Consider the following 25,462-nt stretch of genomic DNA (forward strand, 5'->3'; position numbering starts at 1 on the left):
CATAAATATTTCAATTTATTGGGTTGCATTGGTTGTACAAATGTGATAGGTTGTATTTGAAACAAACTCTCTCTCTCTCTCTCTCTCTCTSTSTSTSTRTATATATATATATATATATATAGGTGGAGGTTCAAACGAGAATACCTCCATTTTACGAGAATACGAGAACATTCTTATCACATGTGATAATATACAATGAGGGGACCTGGTGGTATGCGGAAGACGTGTTCTACGACTTAGGTCGCCCCAAAGGTTGTCTACGTCTATGATTTAACATTACGTGTGATGGTCTTGATGGATTATAGTATCATATCAATAACACCCCTATCACATGTGATAATACATGTGAGAGGGCTTAGTGGTGTAAGGGCGACTTGGCCCGCAACCAAGATCGTGCCGAAAATCGCTCGCGTCTCTGATTTAGTATCACATGTGTATCATATGTGATGGAATAATAGTAACACATGTGATTGTCTATTGTAAAATGGTGTTCTCGCGTTCTCGTTTGAAATCTTCCCTATATATATATATATATATATATATATATATACTAATGGTGTACCAGCATGATGCAACGCGAGTGAATCACAATTAGGAGAAAAGCCACCTTCATCACCAACGTTGGTGGCATCCTGACCATATTTCTTTTTAATAACAGACAACAAGATAAAAATATTGTTAATGCAAAGCCTACAACAATGCCATGGTGTGGTGAAAAGAGTATAAGGTGACACCTTCAAGTTATGATATACTTCAACACCCATCTTCATGGCTTCCTTGAAAGGAGAAGCTCAAACAGGAAGAATCATAAACTCCTGCATCGCAAGCTTGTTACCGGCATGCGAACCTGCATTTATCACGTTGAATGCTGGTACAGGCAGAACCAAGGTCTTATTTCTGGTCGGTTTTATTTCACACCTTCAGACTAAAGGAATTGGGCCATAAAGCAAGTATACAAAATAGCCCAATGTCGTCTTTTCCAAGTAATAAGTGGTACAAGTACCGGATTATCRTCCACAGGGACTGTAGCCAAAGTTAAATTAGAGTTAAATAAAAGAGATGATTTCAGATGGCGAAAACGAAGACTTTAGTTGAGTTCAAGTTAACACAGATAATATAAAGCAGAGTAATAAAGCAGAATAATAAAGTAGAGTAATAAAGCAGAATAATAAAGGTAGCACGAGTGTAAGATTTGGGGTGAAACGTAAACACGAAATCCAGCAGACAAAGCTGTGGAAAGACCGGTCCCACCATTTATCTTGAAGGTATTCCTCTCGGACTTCACCTTTGCACTATATTATAGCTTAGCACCCATATCTCTATGAGGTGTTCGGACCAGGGATAGTGACAAAATGGTGTCTTCAAGATATATGGTTAAACAAATCTCTTTGCTAAAAATCACTCTTTCGAGCCGATTCCCATAGCATTCAAGTTGGCGTGTTCTTGATAGTTCATCTCTGAATCTATCACACTTTGACACTTTTTAACAAGCGACCAACCCGTCGGGAGTTACGTTTTGAAAAACATAAATGACAAGTCTCCTTGTCGGCAACTTTTTCAAGTCTACCTCTTATGTCATCCAAGTTGACGTGCTTATTGATGGCTTATCTCTAAGTCCATCGCACATTAACACTTTCAAGTGATCAACCCGTCAAGAAGTGTGCTTGGTTTTTATAAAAACTTGAATGAAATAGTGGAACATTGTTATTGCGAAACAATGTCCACTTCATTCGGTTTAACATTTCACCCTTTATCCTACACCCGTACTAGTGAAATTAGCTACTCATTACGGAAAGTAAATGACGTAAATAAATGATGTAAAGTAAATACATGAATGTAAATAACGGAATGTAAATAACTGAAAGTAATGACGTAAATGTAAATGACAGAATGTAAATGACGGAAAGTAAGACGTAAAATAAATAACTATAAAATAAAAGACAAGAAATGAAGAACAATTAATAAATACTTAAAAGCTTATAATAACATTAATAATATGGAAGAGTTTGAGAGCACAACTTGGTGAAGGATTTTCGTCCCAAGTTGGTATATCAAAAGGAGTGGCCAAATGCCTTCTTAAATACCCAACAATAAGAGAAAAAGACAAAACACAAGAAAGTACAAAGTACAAAGAGGTACATCTAGAAAAGACAATAAAAAAGGAGCTTTATTCTCCATCACAAAAAGTCTTCCAAGGGTCATCTCCAACTCTTGTCACCAGCTGCAACCAGTCCAAAAACGAGGGCTTCTTCCATTCAGACTTCCTTCCAAGATATGACTTAAGCATTAAGCACCTCCTACAAAAGTCAAGATGCAGCCGGGCAATGCTGTTGGAATGCTGCAGCATCACAGTGCAGTGAACTGAGTCAAAAAAATGTTATCTACTCCAACTTGTTGTAAAAACAGATTCATTATCACAATTAGCTCCAAACATAACAAATGGAAAATAAAGAAGTAAAAATGACTCAAGGTTGGGATAAACTATGAAAATCTACCTAATAAATATAAGAAATAGGTACTTTAAGCATGTAATAAACCATGCTTATCAATTTCCAACAAGGTTTGCAATGTGCTGCATTGCATATGAAGACAACAAACTTGAAGTACTTTGTTCGTCATAATTCACATCAATTACAAGTTTACACCAAGGAACAAAGGTGGGTAGTGGATACCTTATACTTACAGAGAGGGATTGATGCCCCTGCTTTACACACAGCAAGTGACACTACCAATATAGCATTCGCGCCAAGCTCGTAGAGAGGAACAAAATAGTTGTTAGGCACAGGGTCACAAGAATATAAGACTTTTGTCTGATCAATAACTAATTGCAGAATGAATTGCAATACCTTCTGTTTGCACCAACCCCATTCGTTTATAGTTCCATCAAGTTCTTGAACCATGAAGTTGTCAATTTTGGTCTGTTCCGTAGAATCATGTAGGTGCATGTGACATAGAATTACGTACCAAACGCTTAGAATACAGAAGAAGAAGAAAGCCAAAATGGGTCGCAGAGATTGAATACAGAAGAAGAAAGCGGTCCAATGTGGTAATTTTAGAAGTCTGATAAGAGAAACCATGTTTGACCCAATTAGGATTTGATGTTGGCATAAAGAACTTGTACATTGTGCATAATAATTTGTAATTAAAAGATTTTTGAATTTCTTGCACAAAATGATAGTAATCTATGCTTTAAGAGTTGTAATTAAGATTCTAGTCTAAATGGTTATTAATGTAGTGTGTGTGTGTGTGTATATATATATATATATATATATATAACAATTGTTTGTAACAGTCAGAGGGTTTTCAAATGATTTGGAGTATATATAGTCAGGTTTATACGAGGACAATAACTAAATAAGAGAATGAAAAAAATGGTCGAATCGCATGTAATTTTACACTAAAATCACATATAAAATCACGCGACTTTGCCCGCGATATGAAGTCGCGACCAAAGTCGCCCGTACACCCTTCTTTTTACCCGTTAATGTAAAATCACATACGTTTTTATACATGATTTGACCGTTTTTGTATCATCTTATTTAGTTACTATTCTCGGTTGAACGTCCCTATATATACATGTGTGTATAGGCATGTTTGGATGTGAAATTGAGTTCTGTTGCTAACCATTGGACTAACAAGAACATACCATGTGTCCGGAACATTCACAAGACATTGATCATGGATGGTATAATATTTACTATTAATGTTGTAACTTCAACATAAATGTTAATTTACATTCATTATTCATGATGAATGTGGAAATCAAACACTTTTAGCACCCTCGGTTGTCCCTTGGTCTACAACGAAAATCTGGTTAACAAATCAATTTTCCTCTGTATACGTACATATCCAAGACTTTATTAAATAAGAACCATACATATTTTAATTGTATAGATGGATACCAAAATTTGCATTTGTTAAATATCATATTCATGAAAGTGCTAGTATTTATATATGCATTGGCACATATTATAAAGTGTATTTTGACTTTTGCCAAACTTTAAAATGCAAGTTTAAACACCACATGTTTATAAAGAAATAACAAGTTAGATAAAAGTGACCATCATGGTTTGGACTATGGAGATTTGTATTTATTTATTTATTTATTTATTTATTTATTTTATGGTATATCCAAAGTCAATTGCCTCCACTTTTTTATAATAATGAAAACAAACTTACATGTTTATCCAAGCGGACTCCTCCAGTTCACTCGTTTAACTTATTTTCGCAAGACAGACTTTTCTAGATATGATGATGCACCTGCTAAAAAGTACCTCGAAATCAATCAAAAACCCTAAAAAGGTCTTTTGAAATCAACCAAAAAGCTTTAAAAGTCCCTTGAAACGTTGAAATTCAGGTAAAAAGATATTCTACGACTTTGAGGGCCTCTGATCTACCTTAAACGGGGTTCATGCTCGACAAAAATCTTAGGTCTGCACTGCCAATTGAACCATTATATGTATTTTGAAAGGTAGATACAAGTATTGATGTGACACATATTTCAAAGGGTCCGTTTAAATAAAAAGGTTAAATGTTGTGATAATATATATTTAAAGATTAATATATAAACTAACGTTGCATATCATTCATATATTAAAAAAAAAATCAATAATTCACATTTAAATATATTTTTCGCAATATATAACCTTCTTGTTTTAATCCCCCATCGTCCTTGAATTATCCCATGAACTCCCCTTCCTTGGAATTTAGTTCAGGAGAGAGTCACAACTATAATCTGTACAATTTTCTTATCTCCCCTTTTTCATCGCCTTCAACATCACCATGAACAAAATCTTCAATAAGCCAAGGACATGGCTCCTAAACCGATTTCATCTTCATCTTCTTCCTAATCAGTGGTGGCGTCAATACTTCCAATTGTCTGAATCTGGTGATGATTTGCAGCCAAAATCATGGCGATCGGTGGAAGGACTGGTACAGTGCTCAGCCAACTATGTTCCGCTCACACCGATTAGCTTTTTGGAGAGAGCCGCCGATGTTTACAGAGATCGGACCTCCGTCATTTATGGATCCCTCAAGTATACGTGGGAACAAACACACAGAAGGTGCGTGAAACTCGCTTCTGCTCTAACGCAATTGGGGATTTCTCCTGGTGACGTTGTAAGTTTGTTTTCTTCTCGAATCCAATCTGCAAATTTCTGCTCACCGTGGATCTTCTTATTAATTCCAGGGGTGTTTAGGATTAATTGTAAAAACAATTTATTTGACATCGGTTTAAAACACTTTTAAGTATTTGAATAAATAACTTAAATCGGTGTCAAATTGGTAATAAAGAGTTTTTGAAGAATTTAAACTATTCTGACTTATAATAAGTTAAGTACTTTTGTATAAAAGTATAATTTGTTTCAAATAAGCAATCCCAAACAACCCCTCTATAGAATTGAAAGAATAAATATCAAAACCATAAGATTTTGGATTTTTATAGATAAATTATCCATAGAGGTGGATAAGGTTGCATTTGGTACATGAGACAAGACGGAAGAAAATTCACTGTCATATGTTTGGCGTGACATGAGACAGGACAAGATGTCCTACGTTTGGTATGACAGGGACATGGACAATAATTGGGACAAGATGGGACAGCGTGAGACAAAAAAATATTTTTTTTGTTCCAACAAGATGAGACAAGAATGAGACATAAACTAAATATTATTAATTAACCTTTATTTGATATATAACATTAACATGATATCTGTTTTAGTGGTCACCACCGCTAGTTGAGGTCGATGCCACCACCGATAGCTACCGTCGGCCACCGCGATCTCCTCCACCACCACCATCGACCACCTACCACCATTGTCTATCACCACCTCCATAACCACCATCAGCCACCGACCACCATTGTCCATTGCTACTACCACCGTTGGTCACCTTCACCTTCTCTTCTACTACAACCTCTTCCACCACCTTCAGAACCGTCATCGTCATGGGCCACCGACCAACACTGTTCATCGCCACCACCACCATAACCACCACTAAAACTGCCCACCACCACCATCGGGTACCACTACTATTATCTACCATATTCACGTCATCTACAACTACCACCGTCCATCACCATCACCACCACCACTGCCCACCATCACACCTACCTTCACTACATAGGCCACAACTACTCTCTCCATTGTCGACCGCTACCATCACCACCACTATCCACCATCTTCATGTCCTCCACAACCACCATCGTCCACCAATTACCAATGCTAATACCTCCACAACCATTGTTGTACCGTACTTTCACCAATTGATAATGATCTTCCAAACCAAATAAAACGTCATTTCTCCTTTATACGAATTGAGTTTTTTCAAACTACTATCAATTGCGTAAAAAAATTCATTCGAATTTGATATTGTTCTATATTTATGTATATGAAAATTGTATAAAAATGTTTATAAATTAAATTATTTAATTTTATTTGTTAATTATAACTGTTATATAATATATAAATTCATAAAATTATTTTTGGGGGCAATTTTTTTTATATTTTTGTCATGTCTAGTTTTAGTATCAAACACCAGATAAACACTTTTTTTTTTAGTTCCCTCCCGTTCAGTCATGTCCAGTCCTACCTTCTTGTTTTATCCAGTCCTGTCCAATTTTGTTCTGTCCAATCATCTCTCCATATCAAAGACTACCTAAATCGGGTCTTAACCGGTTTTAAAAAGATCAAATTTTCAGTCAAAAGTAGACTTAGGCCAGGCCTCAACCGGACAATGGAAAAAGAAAAAAATTAGGATCAAATTCAGACAAACAGTTTTAACTGGTCTTTAAGAGATTTAAACAAAACAAATATCAAAATCATGTTATTTAGATTTTATAGATAAATTATACGATAATGGCGCATAAAGATTGTTTTAAGTTGTTAATTAATTTTTTAATTAGATTAAAAACTAGTATTAATTTTCATTAAGAAAAAACTAAAAAATACCATGATATTTAGTTTCATAAATATTGAGATAATAACTAAAAGGTAAATGTTAATGACACGTGTAGGTGGCAACGCTAGCACCAAATGTTCCGGCGATGCAAGAACTCCATTTCGCCGTTCCGATGGCCGGAGCCGTCCTCTGCACTCTCAACACTCGCCATGATTCAAATATGCTCGCCACCCTTTTAACCCATTCCCAAGCTAAACTCCTCGCTGTTGATCACCAACTTCTTGATTCTGCTGTGGCTGCCATCCATCTCCTCAAAAAACCTCCTCTTCTTGTTATCATCTCCGACGCCGGCGACCGGCCACCGTCCGATTTAAAAACCAACGCGTACCACTACGAGAGCCTTGTGGATGGTGGGGTTGCCGGATTCTCTGTCCTCCGACCAACTGATGAATGGGATCCGATTAGTGTAAATTATACTTCCGGCACCACATCCAGGCCTAAAGGGGTTGTTTATAGCCACCGTGGTGCGTATCTCAATTCCATCGCCACCGTTTTCATGCACGGAATGGCAGCGATGCCCACCTATCTCTGGTCGGTGCCTATGTTTCACTGCAACGGATGGTGTCTTGCGTGGGGACTGGCGGCCGTCGGCGGCACTAACGTATGCCTCCGCCGCTGTGATCCGAAAGATATATTCGATACCATCGTCCTTCATAAGGTGACACACATGGGCGGAGCTCCGACGGTCCTGAATATGATCGTGAATTCGCCGGAGGATCACCGGAAACCACTCCCCCAGAGGGTGGAGATTATGACTGGCGCTGCACCTCCGCCGCCGCTAGTCCTTTCGAAGATGGAGGAATTAGGGTTTAGGGTATCTCATTTGTATGGTCTCACGGAAACGTTAGGTCCAGGAACGTCGTGTTTATGGAAACCCGAATGGGATTCATTGCCAACTGAAGATCGGTTTAAACTCAAAACCCGACAAGGAGTTCGACATTTCGGATTGGAGGAAGTCGACGTGAAGGATCCGATCACGATGGAGAGCGTCGAATGTGACGGGAAATCGATGGGAGAGATTATGTTTCGCGGGAATACTGTCATGAGCGGATACCTGAAGGATCCGAAAGCAACTGCGGAGGCGTTTACAGGCGGGTGGTTTCATAGCGGTGATCTGGCGGTCAAACATCCAGACGGGTACATAGAAGTTAAGGACCGATCGAAGGACATTATCATTTCCGGAGGCGAAAACATTAGCACGGTCGAGGTTGAAACCGTTATTTACAGTCATCCAGCGGTTCTCGAGGTCGCAGTGGTTGCACGACCTGACAACCACTGGGGTCAAACACCCTGCGCGTTTGTGAAATTGAAAGATGGCTTCAATTGCGACGGACAGGACATCATCGACTACTGTCGCAATCGTTTGCCACATTATATGGCCCCGAAAACCGTGGTTTTCGAAGAGTTGCCGAGAACGTCGACTGGGAAGGTGCAGAAGTTTTTGCTGAGGGAAAAGGCGAAAGTGCTCAGTAGCATTTCGTGAGCGCAAATTACAACCCGTTGAAGCAAATCTCGTATCGAATGTACAAATGTTTTTCGCTCTTGGACAACGATCAAACGGTTATGGTTTTTTCGGTGAATATAATCTAAAAGCTATCTTACCATCTAATAGCTATGTTATTTAGCCAACAACCAGCTGTTTAGCCAACCGTTAGTTTATTAATCAATAATTGCGCATGATAATTACTACGATGCGTCACAGATGTACAACAAACGCGTTTCATGTGGGCAACAATTACCTTTATAACCAAAACACGACAAATATGTACACGGTAAAAACGCGATAGTTTCAATACGGTGACCTTTATCAATATCAAAAAACATCATCGGACTCTATATCTCTCTAAATATCGTTGAGAAAATCTCACACCCTTTTACCGAGATCAAAATGTGACGGTTTAACCCAATAGTTGTTGAGAGACCATCCTAATGTGAAATTCTGGCGTAGTTGGAGCCTTGCCTTGATCAAGTATTTTGTGAAATAGCAATCTGCAAAATGGTTATGTTTTAAGAAATGCACTTTGACGAAAACGCAAGTCGTGAGTCGAGCCAACTAACCTGGGTTTTCGGGATCTCTTGCAAGAACCACCATGGACCATTTTTCTCCGATAACCTGCAAAAACAAGAACGGCTCATCTCTCTTGGTGACTTAACCCATTTAATGATCTGGCTTACCTTATATATCCGGCAACAGCTCGCATTCCCATGAACAACGTCAAGCCTGCCCAAACTCCGGCAAGCCCAAAAACCCCAGGAGCGTAGAGTAGAAACGCAGATGAGATTCCTCCCACCAACATCTATACATCGTTAGTTCATTAGTCATAGTGCCTGTTCTTTCAACGGGCTGTTTACCGACACAAACCTCACCGAGTAAGCACTCACCACCGTCACTTACCTTACTGCGCTAGCAGGGTAAGAGTCCCCACCATCACTGATAAGGTAAGATTCTCAGTCAGCAAAATGATACGATAAGATTGTTGGTAAAAATTATCATCTCTGACCTGGTAAGTGTCTCTTTTCCGATGAGAGGTAATAAGTGGTAAGTTACCCGGTAAGAGGCGGTAAATGTTTAGTAAGCAGCCCCTAATCTTTTAATTCTAGGATCTTACCATCGAGACCGCTGCAAATGAGAAATCTGAAACTCCATAATGAAGCCCATCGTAGATATAAGCAAGAGCGGTGATCGGTTGACTTGCGCTCACAAACTGTAAATACATCAACGTTAAAGTCATTGATCTAACTCTGAATATGGAAGGTAATAACCCTGAAAGATAGCTCAACTGGTAAAATCTTGAGTTTGCTCGACAAATGTCACTAGTTCAGGACCACCGGAGGGTTTGCCCGGCTATTACTCCCTCCGTCACAAAATAAACATCCAAAATGAAAAAGGCACACAACTCTAGAAAATGTCTAATTACTACGCTTTTTAATTGACTAAATGACAATTTTACCCTTAATAATAGTGGGAGTGATGAATTTATCCATCTCATAATTAAAGGCAGAATTGAAAAGTAGCATTTACTTTTGAAAGTAGACAGTTATTTTGGAACAAATTAAAATAGAAATGTAGACAGTTATTTTGGGATGGAGTAACTTCAGGGCCTCGTGGGATTAGTCGAGGTGTGCACAAGTTGACCCGGACACCCACGGTTACCCCAAATGTGAAGGTAATAGCACATTACAAGTATGAGTACATACCAATACACCGGATCTAACAACGGTTAAAACTTCGGCATCGTTGGTGAATAATGTGGCTAAGGAACCGAACGACAGACCCAGTATGATGGCTAAGCTAACCCCGGTTATTAATCCGGTCTGCGATAGAAAATGGTAAACAAACAGTTACCCAAAAAGAGCATAAACGCTTCAAAATAGAAACAAAAAGGGTGAAGACGATCAAAACCTTTAAAGCATAGAACGTTATCTCTTTAACTCTGCTGTAGTTGTGTTCCGAGAAAGAACTTGCAATCAGAGCCTGCAAAATCACGTATTTCTTATAACAGTCGTCCCACGTCGGTTATAAGGTGAATTATGAGTTCCTTATAAGTTAGTAGCAGATTGGTAGCTACTTACGACCCTGGTTTTAGGCCATGTTTGGCAACCATAAGCTAGTTTATTTTTTAAGCTTTTTGAAAAATGCCCGTTTGGTTAGCCATAAGCTAGCTTTTCGAAATATTACTTCAAGTAGCATTTTTAATAAGCTCCAGGGGCCTTTTTCCACTTTTTTCCAATTGTGCCCCTTATGTCGTTCCAAATAATTTTTTAACATATCTGTCAGGTCATTTACATTGTAATCTAGCTTATCAGCTTATTTTTAGCAAACTAGGTTATCAACCAATAACTAGCTTTTCAGCTAATAGCCAAGCGTTTCAAAAAGCTCCAAGGGCGTTTTTCCATTTTTCCCAATTGTGTCCCTTATATTTTTTCAATTAATTTTTCAACAAATCTTTTAGCTCATTTACATTTTCATCTAGTTTATCAGCTAGTTTTTACCAAACATGACTAGTTCATCAGCTTGCTTATAAGCTATCAACTTTGGTCAACAACTAGCTTTTCAGCTAATAGCTAGCTTAAGCCTTTCACTAGCTACAAGGGCCCTTTTTCCAATTTTTTTCCCAATTGTGCCCCTTGGATTTTTTCCTATTAATCTTTCAGTATTTCCTTTTAGGTCAAAATGTCATCTAACTTATCAGCTATTTTTTTACCAAACATCGACTAGTTTAGCGGTGCTTATCAACTAACAACTAGCTTTTCTGCCAACAACTAGTTTATCTGCCAACAACTAACTTATCAGTTATTTTGCCAAACATAGCCTTAGTTGATATGCAGGTTTCACAAGCTCCAAAGCTATAAATCAGGCCATCAAGATTTTTTCAAACAAAAACATGGTTTTACCTGACCAGCCGATGCTTGGGCGTCTGCAAGAAGAGATGAAGATAACCATACTTGCAAGCATATTTGATGTGCAGCCATGGCGATTGGTCCTTGCCGAGCAGCCATTGATGTACTCAAGGTTACTGTTGCAACAGCCGCTAAAGTTCTCCCGAGAAGAAAACCACCTGAAGGAAACCATAAAAACTCGAATCGTTTCCACCATTTTGACCACATAAACGGGACACTACGATCAGGAAACACCTACCGGATTTCAGATAACCACCGAAATGTAAATCCTTCATTTTGGGTAGTTTCAGCACTGTCTTCTTATTAAGGTGCCACATCATTGCAAAGGTCACAATATATCTGAACCAATGAAATAAACACCACAAAAAGATAGAAGATTCATGTCAAAACTGCTGGCTGTCGTGTCGTTTACGCTCGTAATTGACTAAAAAAATGTCCGGTGAATCAGTGTTGACCAAGAGTTGTGGTACGAGTTGCAAAACGTTTCTAAATTGTTCACAGGAAGTCGTAAAAGTACATACTGTGATGCAATGGTGGAAATGGCAGCTCCAGTCACACCCAATCCGAAAACATACATGAGAATGGGAAAGAAGAACACGGCTGCCAAATTCCCGAGTCCTGAACATTTGTTGTATGCATGAGTAAGCCGTTTTGATAATGAATAGTAAACTCTTTTGTAGCGGTAACCAAACGAAACGAACCCAATGAATCCCACATTGGGTTTGTTTGGTTTATCTTATTTCAACACTATTTGGGAATATAACTTTACTGGTGTAAAGAGACTAACAAACGCGTACCTAAACAAAATACGGGTGTTTTTGTGTCCTTGAATCCACGGAAGATGCCTTGAATGGCAAGCGAAAGTACAACGGCTGGAGCACCGAGTGCTCTAAGTTGAAGAAACCGTTTTGCCGGAATGCGCATCGATGAAGCCTATTCAAGTGATCAATTTACGAAATCGTTACTTCCATAAACCCCCAATAAACCATATCAATTATGTAAGAAACATGACTTCAGTATATGCCTCTATTTCTTACTGATGATATGCCCATCAAAGTGAGAAACATTCCGGCTCCAAAATACAACGCTGCCGCCTCAATTATACCAATTGCGACCGATAAAACTAATGCGGTAGATACTGAGGGTAATTGCCTTCTTTTTTCTGCAAGAAAATAGGTTTCGTTCGGTATGTTTTATGCATCAATAACATCTGTTCGATCTAAATACCAATAAAAACTACAATCAAGATCACTACAACAAACTGAAAGAACGTCACCCTATTTTTAACTCGACACTTGAATTTCAGAGACCCCACATTAGTTATACGAAAATGATAATAACAGATATGTTTGTACAAGGTCTAAGTATGTGATTGATATGCTTTTCGTTTTAGTATGCAAGTTAGAAACCCGTGAAATTTTATCAATCGTATGATCTGTTTTGCCAAAAGATTTGATATAAATTTCGAGGACATACCTGAATCAGATTCAATTTGTGCATGCTTAGCTATATCTTCGGCCACAAATGAAGTTGCAACGCTAAGCAGGGGAATGTTGAACACCTTTGATACTATATTGAAAATTGATATGGATACACCGGCTGATGCCAACTCCAAAGCACCTTAAACGGCAACCGAATATAAAATTTAGCTTAATCCATACAGGGCTTAATGAACAAAGTCATAATATAAAAGCAAATCCCGTAAGTTGTTGATTACTAAATAAGGCCGTTGATTTCAGTTATTCAGACCGTTGATTCACTATAAAGAGAATCGGTAAACATTTCATCCAGGCAGACAAATTTATCTGTACAAACAGCTTAACGCATACAGGGCTTAATGGAAAAGAAAGTAAACAACCCCTTACCTAATCTACCAATATAAGCCGTCTCCATAAGTTGGGCCAAAGGTTCAATAGCTTGGCCTGCAATGGCCGGCAATGCAAGCAATACAAGCTCGGTTTGCACACTTGGCGTGGCATCGGCGGCAGTCCCCACCAATTCACTAATGAATAACAAACATAAATGGATAGAAATCAAGACTACACAACTCAAATCACTCATATAACTTCAATAAGCAACTAAAAAGATGATTAATGACCGAAAAACCTTACATTGGGTTTATGAGCCTATCTCTTGTTTCGGCTAATCTTTCCTCCAAATTGGAAGCACCCAAATCATAATCCAAAGCCTCTTGATCACTAATCAACCCACAACCCCTAACTACACTATTGAATCTAAGTCTCCTACTTTGAATCCCAATTCGATTTCTTCCAAGATTTTGTTTTAGTAATTGGGTACCAAAATGTCTCCTGATTGCCCTATTTTCACTTACCACACCACCAATTCCACAACTCAATGCACCAGAAACCGCCATTTGCCCCAACTTTGAACCTTCAAGTTCAAAACAACGACACCCAATTCAAATAATCTGCAAAAGGTAGCATAAAATGGTCATGAATTCACAAGTTCTTGATTCATAACACGAAAAAGAACTTAACAGAATCTTGATTCTTCAGACAAGAATCATACTGAATCCAAAATGCAGTGAATGAAGATTGTAATAAAAAGAAAAGAGAAAGGATCAAAAGGTACCTGGAAGGAAGTTGTTGAATGAAGAGGTTCGTGAATGATTTAGTGTGGAAATTTGGTGAAAGAGGTGGGTAGTTGGGAGATTTGCAGCAGACATGAAATCAAACAAAATTGAAGTGGGGTCCCGACTCTGAAATGTAACAAATAAAATAAAGAATTATAAGTGGAATGGAGTATTAAAAGTTGGCCACACGTGATAGGATCAGGAATTGAGGATGGAGTGTTTTAATGGAGGACTCCATTGCCGGCTTTAAGTTCAATTTGTGGTCAATTTGTGTGTTCATTGTTGTATATTATTCTCTTAAATTAATATAAATGTTTTATTTAACAAATTGATTTTCATGTGTATTTAATAAATCTTCGGTATTTATACATCATCAATATACATTTTTATTATGACATTCATCATATAAACTGTATTCATCACGAATATACATTTTTTTATAACATTCATCATGATATATATGTTCACGTGCATATAATAATTTTTCAACATTCATACATCAATATGATATTCGTCATGAATATCCAGTTTCACTGTAATATTCGTCATTAATATTTATGTATGATCACGTGTATACAATAACTCTCTAGTATTTATATTCAGTATGATATTTATTATCAATATTAATTTCACCATAATATTCATCATGTATATACATATTATTTATCATGAATATACTATAGTTTCAACTTTACATACTTGTAGTTTTTCTTTCTTAATCTTTATTGGGTTCTCGATTGATCAAGATGAGTTTCCAATTCGTCTCAATAGATTTCCGGATCCATCTCGATAAAAGTTAAAAGTGGTAGGTTGTGGTTTTACACAAACTAACACACATTAAGTCAATGGATGACTTCTTGATTAGTCTCGATTGGTATAGATTGGTCCCAATGGATTGTCGATCAATCTCAATGTGTTCTTGATTGGTCTTGTTGGGTTCCCAATAATAAATAATAAATCAATTGATATGTTCTCATTAGAAAATGAAGGTGGTAGGTTATGGTTTAACACATATAAACACATACCAAATCAATGAATGGATTCTCGACCATTCTCAATCGGTTTTGATCGGTTCTCGATGGGTGTTGGGTTTATAGTGATGAAGAACGTGGTGCCTTACGACGTTGAAAAAAGTGTTGAAGAAGGTGATGTGTCACCAAAAATACTTCTTATAAAATCTTAATCGTATAAATAACAAATATACAATCTTTTATTGAACAAACCTCTTTTTGTCGCATCACTGTGATGAGACAATACTCACTTATCGCATCAACCATTGAAATAATCCATTTATCGCATCACATATAAATTTGTCGTATTTAAATAAATAAGTCATAAGGTTGTTGCATCCAACATATGTGATAACAACAATTTGTCGCATCACACACATACGATAACCCACCCTTGTCGCACCTTAAAGATGTGATAACCAACCTTGTCGCATCCAACAGATGCGATAACAGTAACTCCTCGCACCATACTAGTGCGATAAACCCAATTTGTCGTATCTCATTGATGCAATAAAAATAACACTTTGAATCACAACCCAATCTCATCGCACCACACTATACGATAACAATCACACTTATCGCACATATAGATGTGATAACATAATCCCATGATCAAAAGATCATCATTACCAGTATTTGATTATGTCACTCTTATCCCAGTATACCCAACTCCTGATTATGTCACTCTTATTACAAAGATATACTCAGCTCCTGGTTATGCCACCCTTATTACCAAAAATACTCATCTTCTGATTATGTCACCCTTATTACAATCAGACAATAAAATCATATCAAAACCAAAATTTATGCTAATAGGTAACATAAAATCACCATGTATTCACGTATGAAACCTTACGGTTTCTTCACCCAAAAACACAAGAAATGATGTTTTCAAAAATAAAACTCACCTTATGACCATAGTCCATAGAGATATGAAGATGATAAACATCAACAAATTCAGTCAAGAATACAAAATCAGTTTCTTCTTTCTTCCCTTCGGTTTCTGTTTGCTCGAACTCGAAGAATACACATAGAATTCACCAGACTTATTTTTCTTCTTTTAGAAACCCCAGGCAACATGGATTATAATACATATGAGATGGTGATGATTTAAAAATTTTAAACCAGTTTCCAAAACACACCTCTCAACTTTCAAATCAAATTTAAAAACAACCTCAAACTTTATAACCAAGTATCCGGTTATCAAAAATGAAAAGAAAAAAAAAAAAAAACTATCGAGACGGATGTCATATCGAAGAACATGAAATTCTCATTTTCTTGATCTAAATTGTTTGATTAATATATTAGTAATTTTTAAGATAATTTATTTTAAATTTTTAAGGAGGTAAAAAAATTTAATTAAAAAAACTAAAAAGTCAAAAAGGTAGGCTTAGGTTGAAATTAAATTTTTTTTTACCCATAATCACCTTAATTAATAATTTTAATTAAAAACTATATTTAATTTGAGTTGTTAAATCAAATAAAATAGAGGCCGAGATCAGTCATCACGTTTACAATGAAAATTGAGTTTGTAATTGAACTTCTCTCTCTCTATATATATATATATATGTGTGTGTGTGTGTGTGTTATAGTAGCCATAGGTTATTTTGAGAAGTAGTAAATATTTGAGAAATAAAGAAGAGATCCTAACCCTTCATACGGTCAAGATCAAATTTGACTGATCAAGAATTGCGGCTTTGACCGATTAAGAAATGTGGCTTTGATTGATCAAAATTTGCTGCTATGCGAAAAATAGAGGAGGTATCTTCATAACTTTTACAAATATGCGGTAATGAGTTCATATGTGAACCCGTTAATTCACATATGAACTATTTTAACTGATTCACATATAAACCCTTATGATTCATATATGAACAAATTAACTGATTCACATACGAGCCTGTGTGATTCACATATGAACTAATTAACAGTTTCATATATGAACCCGTTTGCCTCCCATACGAGGAATTATCCGGTGTTTCATAGTCAAAACCGCAAATATTGACCAGATGAAAGGATATGATCACTTCTTTATTTTTCAAACACTTATCACTTCTCAAATGAACATTTCCATGTTATAATCTTTGTTATATATATATATATATATATATATATATAATAAAATAATAGATTATTATGTATAATACTTGCATATAAATATATGTATATGTGATATTTATGTAAAACCTAAATTATAATATGTATATATACACACAAACACTATTAAGTTGTAGAATAATATATTATACAAAAATTTAAATATGTGGAGGTGGGTTATGTAATCATTTACATTCTTACAATCCTTACAACCAAATCAGGAGTGCTTATTTGATCAGCAAAAGTTACCATTTGATCGGTTGTAACCACCTTTAATTAAAAAAAACCAAAAAACCAAAAAAGAAAATAAAAAAATGGATCATTAATGTAAATTACAATATAGATGGGGTTCAAACGAGAACATCCATGTTCTACGAAAATGCGAGAACAATTTTTAGCATTCAAAATAATTAACTCATAATAAAAATTACAATAAAAATAAATATTTTGGTATTTATCAATAATTTTATATTATATTATATTTACTTTTATGAGTTTTATCCCTTAACAGTTGTTAATATCATGGTAGACTTATTATGTTGATGTCTTCATTGTCGATAACGTTGTGATAATAATGTGATAATGTTTGATGAATTGAAGACTTCTTATGATGTGAATTTGTTGTGATAATTATGTGATAGTGATGTGATTATAATGTGATTTTGTAGTTAACACTCTAAATGCATAACCAACATATTTATCACATGTAATACATTGTGATTGTTGAGTATATTACCTGCATGCGATTTTAGGGATAATGAAATCACCAAAATTACAAATAAACACGAAACCACATTATTATCCTTAAATATTTACTTTTTTTATTTAATTTTAATTATGGGTTAAATAATTTGGAACCCCAAAAATGTTCTCGAATTTCCTTAAAATAAAGGTGTTCTCGTCTAAATTGTTCCCTTACAATATAATATTATAGATATGATTTATAGAGAAGCGATTAAATGAAAACCGTTTTCATTTGTGTAAACCATGTAAACCAATCTCATTCATCTATTTTCTTGATCAATGGTCAAGATTAGTTTAGGTTATATTAGGAAATTAAAAAAATTATTTTATAATCTCAAAAAGGGTAAAATGGTAACTTTGGTAGTGGTAATATTAATGACAACCATATCATGTATATCGTAATATTAATGAAACAAATCATTTGTAAAATAATATATTAATTTTATGTTCAAATATTATAAAAAATAACATTCATCATTAAAATAGATCAACAATAAAAATAAAACACACTATAATCAATTTAACATAATGAAACCTTTTGAATAATAATAAAAAAATTTACTACTACATTTCATAAACAAAATGGTTTCACAGTTTCATCAATACACAAATCAACGTAATGCTAGATGAGACATTTGTCATTTTCAAGTTTCCGGTAGATGGTTCCGTTTCAATCTAATTATGAAATGGTTTCACTGTTTACTAATTAAACAACATGTTCTTAACAATTATGAAATTGTTTCTCTGTCGTTATGCACCCATTTCATCGACAAAGTTTTTGCAATCCGAACACGTTTCATAGTTTCATCAATACACAAATCAACGTAATGCTAGATGAGACATTTGTTAATTTAATGTTATTGGTAGATGGATTCGTTTCAATCTAATTATGAAATGGTTTCACTGTTCTCTAATTACACAACATTTTCTTAACAATTATGAAATGGTTTCACTTTCTTTATGCACCCATTTCATCGACAAAGTTTTTGCAATCCGAACACGTTTCATAGCGTCAATGCATTTAACACTACAGACTTTGTTAATCATTAAATGAACAAAATCATTCAAAAAAAAATAAAAAAAATGAAACAATTTCATCAATAATTGTTGCTAAGCAAACAAGATTATCCAAAAATATTATATTATGCAACCAGTTCATCCCCAAAAGTTTCATAAAACAAGCTCATCAATGAACATTTTCACGAAACAATCTGCATACGTTTCATTATATTATTTTCCATTTTTTCATTAAATTAGTGCCCTTTTTTGTAATACAACATATTATGTATTCTATTAAATTATGCAACGATTTAATGAATTTTTTTTTGCTATCTAAACATAAATCTGTTTCACTAATATTTATATTTTTACCCGTGATGAATCTCTGTTAGGATCTGTTACTAATTTTGTGGGTCAATGAATATAAGTTTTTGGTCTTCATATTCTTACTACATATAAACCTATAAAACAAATAAACATATTTAAATTTTAAAATACTAAATTAAATAAACATTTAAATATTGTCATTTCTAACATTTCTTTTATTACGTTTCCTTAATTAAGATCTCTTAATAACTTTTATATTTAATAAAAAACAATGTAAATGACATTTCAATCCTTAATGATTAAATTTAATTAAAAAAAGAATTTTTCTATTGGTCGAAATCGGTTTACACGGTTTATAAGAATTAGACGGTTTTCAACGGATCCCGCCTTATGATTTATATGGATATGTTTATTTGAGTAGTGATAAGTATTTGAGAAGTAAGAAGTAATCAACATTTACAATTTTGACTATGAAGCACCGGATAATTCCTCGCATGGGTATGCGGAAGATAGATAGATAATTTCGTAACTTTTACAAATATGCAATAAACATGTTCATATGCGAACTCGTGTGATTCACATATGAACTATATGTTCATGTGTAAATCCGTTAATTACTTCACATGTGAATTATTTAACTGATATGTGAATCGGTTAATTAGTTCATATGTGAATCACATAGGTTCATACGTGAATCATAAGGGTTCATATGTGAATCAGTTAAAATGGTTCATATGTGAATTACACGGGTTCACATATGCACATATAGTTCATATGTGGAGCATACGAGTTCACATATGAATCCGTTTGCCGCTTATTTGTAAACTTTACGAAACAACACCATTTATTTTTCACATAGCCGTAAATTTTTGACCAGTTAAAATTCAATTTTCACCAGTTAAATCCGACATTGACCATATGAAGGGTTAGATCACTTCTTTACTTTTCAAATATTTACTACTCCTCAAAATAATCTATATAAATTATAATATTATATTATGCATATAACTTCTTACTTAAGTACATAATTATATAAATTGTTAATTATACTTTTATTTTTCATGATAAAATTATTAAACAATAATTCAGTGGCAGTCTCATCATTTTAATAATTTTGTTTTGTCGTGTTCGTACGAAATGCAGGACAAACAATTAGTATAGTAATATCATGTCTAGTCCAGTCCAAATTCATCTAGTCTTCACAAAAAAACGCTACCTAAACGTAAATCGGTAAATGATTACCATGTAACTTACCTTATCAGATGAGTATGTTAAGTATTGGAAATCTTACCTGAAAAAAGACATGATAAGAGCTGAGAATCTTATATAGTAAGTGAGTGTGGTGACTTTTAAGCGGTTAGCAAACTAAGAGACATTTAGGTGGTGTTTGTTTTTTTAAAGAAACTCTTATTTTCCACTTATGTCTGATTCAGTCAGACATGAGGCAATTCAGACCGTTTTTTTTCCAGAGCCACTTATCACTTATTTTCCTCTTAAAAATTAAGTGATAACCTAGCCACTTATTTTCCTCTTAAAAATTAAGTGATAACCTAGCCACTTATTTTCCTCTTAATCCTGAAGACTATCCAGAGAACCGATTTCTACTTCATCATTCGATCGACTTCACCCTCTTATCGATCGACTTCACCCTCCTCACCTTCTCAATCGATCGACTTCACCCTCCATCGCCTCTGGTGGCTTCAAATCAACCCAAATCAGATCCAAATCAAGAGGGTTTTCTTCCCTGTGGGTTTTCGCCACTGTGTTTTCGATCCTGTGCAAACCAGTAGTTGTGCACCTTTATCCTCGTGAATCAAGGTATTTATCGTCACTGTAGTTTTCATCATGATGGAGATTGCTTCGATTTTAGAGGTGAATTTGGGCGTTGGATTTTAGAGAAGGAGTGGTGGTGGACGGTGGTTGATGGTGGTGGGATGAGGGTGGAGATTGAGGATGCAAAGCTTGATCTGGAGGAGAAGGAAGAATTAAAGGAATCTTGGGAACATAAACAGAAGTGAAATAAAAAATTATACATATTCATATATTTTGTTGGTTACAAAAGCAAACTATTGATTTAAATTTCAGACTTCAGACGTTTGTCAGTTTACAAAAAACAAACAGTCTGACTGATTCAGATTTCAGACTTCAGCACCAGCTCTTAAAAATCAGAAGTGAAATCAGACTTCAGACTTCAGTACCTCTTAAAAAACAAACGTCACCTTACCAGTAATTTTACTATATTATTTTGATGGGCGAGAATCTTACCTGATAGGTTAAGTAAGAGGGATGATTGTTATCTAGTAAACACATACCCCATTAGTTATGGTAAACAACTGCTAGATGAATCTTTGTTTATATGTTAATTGAACCCTTCTATCAAAGGTATTACTTTATGTACTTTTTTATATAGCAATGAATTACAAACTACGAGTTTTTCTTCTCATTTGTTAAAAATTGTGATTTTCATTTTTATGCTTTTGAAATTACCTTTTCGTCCATCTAGTTTTAATTTATTGCTATTTTCTTATCTCAAGTTAACTCCATCATTCAACATTAAGTATTAAGACGAAAACAACAATAAACTGTTGTTTTCAACAAATCATAAAAACAAAAAACATAATTTACTTTAATTTATAACTTTAAAGTCATACAAACATATAAAAAATTAATAAAAAAATAATCCAAAAACACTAAGGGACCGTTTATTAAATGCTTATTCAGTAAGTACTTACCAGGTAATTTTCCTCACCGGATGAACATGACAAGTGCCAAAAATCTTACCCAGTAAGAACGCGAATAAGGTTGAAGAGTCTTACTCGGTAAGTGAGGGTGACGACTCTTACCCAGATAGACGCTTACCAGGAAAATTGTTGCATGGAATATGTTTTGATGTACTACAACCTTACCTAGTAAAATAAATTATAGTATTGACTCCTAAAAAAAACATTTACCGAATAAACATTTTAGTAAACAACCCCTAAAAAAAAATTACAATCAAGATCAGCCAAAAAGGTTGTAAATAGTAAACCATTTTTCCTTCACTTTAGGAGCTAATGAGTGAAGACATCACACCAAATAATTGCACATGTTTGGACAAAGAATCTTTATGCATCATGAACATTTGTTAGAATATTCATGTCACATGGATGAAATTTTTAATAATTACATTATTTTTTAATATAAATTTAATTTTTTCACATATTATTAAATAAAATAATAAATTACACATCAAGGTTTTCATATATCAATCAGTAATATTTATCAAATCAGTTAAACATTAGTAACACGACATGATCGTTCTCGAAATAAATAACATATGTTCAGAACAACAACCGTAAAATTTATGAAATGGAAGTTTTGATGTAGAACATGTGTAAAAGAAAACGGATTCTCGAAAAATGAATTGAGCAACAGGTGGGGTGGGGAAGGGTCGACAAACATATGTGGTTTGATGTGAACTGGAGATGGGTGAAAGAGCCGTTAAAAGAATGGTCTATTAGAAAATACGGAAAATGACATGAAAACAACGAGTTATAAAAGCAGTTGTATACATCCCATGTTCCAATGAATAATTTTTGACACGTTTCCCTACCAAAATTTCAACGTGTACCTTCTTAATTATTTTTTTGTGATCATCTTATATCACTGATGTAAATAAATTAAATTGTATGTAACTATAATATATTGTTTATACTAAAAAATGACCATTTCATTTAATCATTATGTAGATTACTTTTTGTATTTATAACGACGGACTAATTAATTAAAAAAATAAAGAATAAAAATTTAATAATCCACTGGTAATCCGTCTATAATTACCGTTAGATTACCGGCGTTTATTTAGTTTTTTCTAAAATTAAATAACTCGTTGATAATTCATCGCTGATCAACGATGTATTATTTAATTTTTTTTCAACACACAATAATTAAAGGAATAAAAAGCATTTATTTTTAATTAATTTCTAATTTTTAAGATATTTTTTCACAATATAAACACAAACATATGTTTGCGTATTTTTTTTCCCAGTTATCACGAGTTTGTAACATTTTTTGGCGTTTTTCCATCACTTCCATCTAAAAGTGCAAGAGTCATTGAAACACACCAAGATCTAATGAGGATAAATTAACTTTCATTAGTCCGATAAGACCCATCAAGACCAATTAAGGTTCGTTAGAGTTCATTAACAACCATTCAGTCAAATATAATTCGTCAAGACCCATTATAGTTCATTAACATACATGATTAAAAGGATCCATCGATGATCCGTCAACAAAAGGATCCTTCGGTGACCCCATTCGTTCTTGTAGTTTGCTAAAAACTGCAATTTTGATTTATGTGTTCAAAAATTATAGTTTTGGTTCTTGTGGTTTATGATTTATTACTGTTTTCATCTATGAAACTAAATTCATCAGTGGTTTATGATTAAGTGTGAGAGATAAAAACAACATTGACTTGTAAACTAAATGAACGAAATCCATATTTTCAAGAATGCATAAACGAAAATAAAGTTTTCAACAAACCACATGAACGAAAAACGTAGTCTACTCTAAAATCAATTATAAACCATCATCATTGTGTCTATAAATTTAGGGGGTGTTTGGTTAGGGGTATTAAAAGGTAATGAAAGAAAATGATAATCATTGATTGATAAGGAATGTAAATGGAATGAAAAATGGTGTTTGGTAACAGATAATTAATTAATCATTATAATAGATTTAGTTAAAAACCATTCCTCCTCAATACACATTTTAAAAAATTAGTCGTAAATATGTAGTATTTTATCATCAATAAATCAAAATTTAACCCGATTATCGAATACATTTAATAAAAATGCTTTCCGTACACTTGAACCAACAAATTGGTTAATGGTGGTTCGTAATAACGGTTTAAAAGTGACAATGGTGATATATGTTAATAGGGTATCTTCGCGGCTAAAAAATAGTAGGTAATTAAAGAGTCGTTAAGCTAGTAATATCTGGTTAGCAATAGATTCAACCTCCTAAATAGCCAAAGGCTCAAACCTTGGGAAAGGAAGTGGGTAAAATACCAATAAATGAGTGAAAATACCATTAGATTAGATGTAACAGTTTTTATGAAGCTCAATGGGCAGGACAGACGATGACGTAAGGAGTTTAAGTTGGGGAGTTTGTAACAACTCGTCTCACATTGATAGAAAGTGTGAATTATTAGCTCCTTATAAGTTCCAAGTAGTGGGATACTAATAGTTTCCACCATGGTTTTAGGTTGGATTCAAAGTTATTAGGTCACACCATTGCTTTGGGCTTTGGGAGTGTTACAAATGGTATTAAAGTCGATCCTTGTACCATCGGAATAGTGGGGCAAACCTCATCGGGTATGTTGGGTCCTCGAGAGAGGGTGTGTGTAATGTTTTAGGCGAATCCCACATTGTCGATAACAAAGGAGGAAGATTCTAGGCAGGCCTGACGAGGACATCATGAGTTTAAGTGGGAGGTTTGTAACAACTTGATAGATGTTAATTTATTAATCCTATTTACACCGTTTTTACACTCATTTGTAGGACTTTTCACTTCTCCATTTGAGTCTTTTTATTATTTTCTTTTACATTTCTGTATTTATGGAGTTCTATGTAAGATGTATGAATTCTCTGTGCTTCATATGATAAAGTTGTCAAAAATCTCATTTCTGATAAAACCTTTGAATTCCTGTAGGACTTTGATTGAAGCAGTGTTGTAGGATGTTGCAGGATTTTTGGCAGTGGGCTTGGAGCTACCTTTAGACCAGGCTTAGGCTGAATATTGTTGACTTTTTGACTTGAACTACTTCTTTTTGGGTCCCTTTTGTGCAAACTTGAGCCCTAAGCTTGTGGATGACTATATATAGGAAGCTTAGTCCATTCTTAAGGAGGATATCATTTTTAGTTACAAGATTTGTAACTTAAACACTTTACTCTCTTTCTCTCCTCTAGATCACGACTCTCTCTCTCTCTCCATATCTCTTCTATTATGGTACTTTTGTTTGAAACTTAATTGTGTTGGTATTTTTTAGTTCATTTATTTTATTTGCTAATTATCATAAACTTTATTCAGGTTTTACTCTTGAAAAACGCCTTGCAAACATGACAATACGTTGAATTAAAAATCCATTGTAGTCCGTAGGTTATTATCTCTAAGGTCGAAATGTTTATTTTTAACATGAAAATATTTACGAAATGTTATGAAACTTTACGCGCAAGTTTCCATTCTAGTCCTTTATTTATTTACTTTAATTTACTGCTTTATATTTATATTTCTTGCATTTATTGTATTGTCATTTATCTTATCACACTTTAATTTACGCAATTTAATTTCTGTT

General features: G+C 34.5%; 2 protein-coding genes across 2 annotated transcripts; one reads left to right on the top strand and one right to left on the bottom strand.

Annotated features, from left to right (window-relative positions):
• Positions 1 to 4,678: 4,678 nt before the first annotated feature.
• On the top strand, positions 4,679 to 8,710 carry LOC112512752 (probable acyl-activating enzyme 1, peroxisomal). The gene is made up of 2 exons (XM_025118873.1): positions 4,679 to 5,118; positions 7,013 to 8,710. Exons 1-2 carry the CDS (start codon positions 4,783 to 4,785, stop codon positions 8,438 to 8,440), a joined length of 1,764 nt encoding a protein of 587 aa, XP_024974641.1. The 5' UTR covers positions 4,679 to 4,782; the 3' UTR covers positions 8,441 to 8,710.
• On the bottom strand, positions 8,681 to 14,123 carry LOC112512753 (protein DETOXIFICATION 45, chloroplastic-like). The gene is made up of 15 exons (XM_025118875.1): positions 13,951 to 14,123; positions 13,470 to 13,786; positions 13,224 to 13,360; positions 12,835 to 12,978; positions 12,396 to 12,520; positions 12,156 to 12,291; positions 11,880 to 11,976; positions 11,597 to 11,697; positions 11,353 to 11,516; positions 10,361 to 10,432; positions 10,156 to 10,272; positions 9,567 to 9,662; positions 9,133 to 9,254; positions 9,016 to 9,070; positions 8,681 to 8,946 (listed from the first exon to the last, which is right to left on the bottom strand). Exons 2-15 carry the CDS (start codon positions 13,730 to 13,732, stop codon positions 8,923 to 8,925), a joined length of 1,653 nt encoding a protein of 550 aa, XP_024974643.1. The 5' UTR covers positions 13,733 to 13,786; positions 13,951 to 14,123; the 3' UTR covers positions 8,681 to 8,922.
• Between the last annotated feature and the right edge of the window lie 11,339 nt (positions 14,124 to 25,462).

Source organism: Cynara cardunculus (assembly GCF_001531365.2).
Source record: "Cynara cardunculus var. scolymus isolate 2C chromosome LG 5, CcrdV1, whole genome shotgun sequence".
Lineage (NCBI taxonomy): Eukaryota > Viridiplantae > Streptophyta > Magnoliopsida > Asterales > Asteraceae > Cynara > Cynara cardunculus.

What these genes read in the sequence shown, in the direction of transcription:
- LOC112512752 (XM_025118873.1), top strand. Translation starts at nt 4,783, where the DNA reads ATGAACAAAATCTTCAATAAGCCAAGGACATGGCTCCTAAACCGATTT. An exon ending in GGATTTCTCCTGGTGACGTT is followed by an intron (nt 5,119 to 7,012) that starts GTAAGTTTGTTT and finishes TGACACGTGTAG; the next exon opens with GTGGCAACGCTAGCACCAAA.
- LOC112512753 (XM_025118875.1), bottom strand. Translation starts at nt 13,732, where the DNA reads ATGGCGGTTTCTGGTGCATTGAGTTGTGGAATTGGTGGTGTGGTAAGT. An exon ending in ATTTCCACCATTGCATCACA is followed by an intron (nt 11,698 to 11,879) that starts GTATGTACTTTT and finishes TCATTGGTTCAG; the next exon opens with ATATATTGTGACCTTTGCAA. An exon ending in AAGAGATCCCGAAAACCCAG is followed by an intron (nt 8,947 to 9,015) that starts GTTAGTTGGCTC and finishes ACCATTTTGCAG; the next exon opens with ATTGCTATTTCACAAAATAC.